Source organism: Morone saxatilis, unplaced genomic scaffold (assembly GCF_004916995.1).
Source record: "Morone saxatilis isolate NCDOM2014 unplaced genomic scaffold, NCSU_SB_2.0 Contig16, whole genome shotgun sequence".
NCBI lineage: Eukaryota > Metazoa > Chordata > Actinopteri > Moronidae > Morone > Morone saxatilis.
Genome location: NW_023339718.1, coordinates 2205508 through 2206698, shown reverse-complemented (window position 1 = coordinate 2206698; position 1191 = coordinate 2205508). Strand labels below are relative to the sequence as shown.

The 1191-nt window shown below is 38.3% G+C and overlaps 1 protein-coding gene across 1 annotated transcript in view; it reads right to left on the bottom strand.

Moving 5' to 3' along the window:
* The window catches only part of LOC118325788 (phosphatidylinositol transfer protein beta isoform-like), a 3179-nt gene that overhangs the window by 276 nt on the left and 1712 nt on the right, over nucleotides 1-1191 (bottom strand). Inside the window, exons 2-5 of the mRNA XM_035658610.1 lie at nucleotides 796-935; nucleotides 462-559; nucleotides 253-260; nucleotides 18-92 (exon numbers count right to left, since the gene is read on the bottom strand). Coding sequence (XP_035514503.1) covers nucleotides 18-92; nucleotides 253-260; nucleotides 462-559; nucleotides 796-935 — 321 coding nt within the window. The remainder of the gene's footprint in view (nucleotides 1-17; nucleotides 93-252; nucleotides 261-461; nucleotides 560-795; nucleotides 936-1191) is intronic.

Sequence of the window (1191 nt, the reverse complement as noted above, 5' to 3'; positions counted from 1 at the left end):
ATGTAGATGTTACTCACATTTTCTTGTGTCCCAAGGTCTGGTTTGTGCCATGTCTCAATCTTAATGAAGAAATTGTCTTTCATATACTCATTCTGGAAAGAAGAGTCACAGAGGATATTTCAGATCTAAATGTACAGAAAGTAAATTAAGCATATGTAAAACCTTAAATTTAGTCGAAGTAATATTTTGATGATTAAAATTAAAAAAATATATATAAATAGAAGAAAACAAACAACATTTAAGGCTTCATACCGTCACAACTGGACCAAGGTTAGGCATGAGGAGAAAAGGTGGGGGAAAAAAAACACCATTACATACATATACAATCAAATAAACACTACAAATTCACAGTGACAGAAAATACAGTGACATGATGCAAATAACACCAGCGTATTTAACCATGGAGAGGGATACAGGCTTCAGGGCAAAGCAAAGGTAAAGATATGGGGAGGGGGACTCACTGGTTCTGCAGTAGGGGTAGGCGTTCCAGGCTTTTTCATGGAATACAAGGGCACCTTCAGGAGCTAAGAGCTTGACAAACCCTGGGACTTTACTGTAAGGTGGGGAAAGACGGTGGGAACAGGTGAATTTAGGTGGAGAAAGGGAGAAGGAAGAAATATTCCCTCAGTTATCCGAAGTTCTAGAGGAAAGATTGCGTAGGTGGAAAATGATCAAACTGGAAGACTTCACAACAAAGACAATGCTGCCACTGCCTGGTAGCACAGTGCTATTACACTGTAGAAAGGCAATTATGGGATCAAATAATCAGATTGAGAAAAGGTAGAAGAAAAAAAAAANNGGTAGATTTTGTGTGTGTACTGTCCTTTCTCGCCGTCTTTTTCGTAGGGCTCATTTTTGAGTACCTCAATGCCCTCACCACCACCCGTCTCATTTTTACTTGCTTCAGCCACTGAGAACAGCTGCCCCACTTGATACTGTAACACAAAACCATATCAGTCACAAAATACCCAGAATATACACCATAAACTGGTTCTCACTAACTGGCTAAATAAATGTAATGTTTGGTTCAGTGAGGAAGTTTGTGTCCTCAAACAGCTACAGCATTAGTATTTGTTTTTATTACAAGCTGCATTACTGTCCATGTCAGTAATTTCAGTTATAGGTAATGTCTACCACATCATAAGCATTAGTTTTACTGCCATTACCAGTTCATCCAAAAAAAAAAAAAAA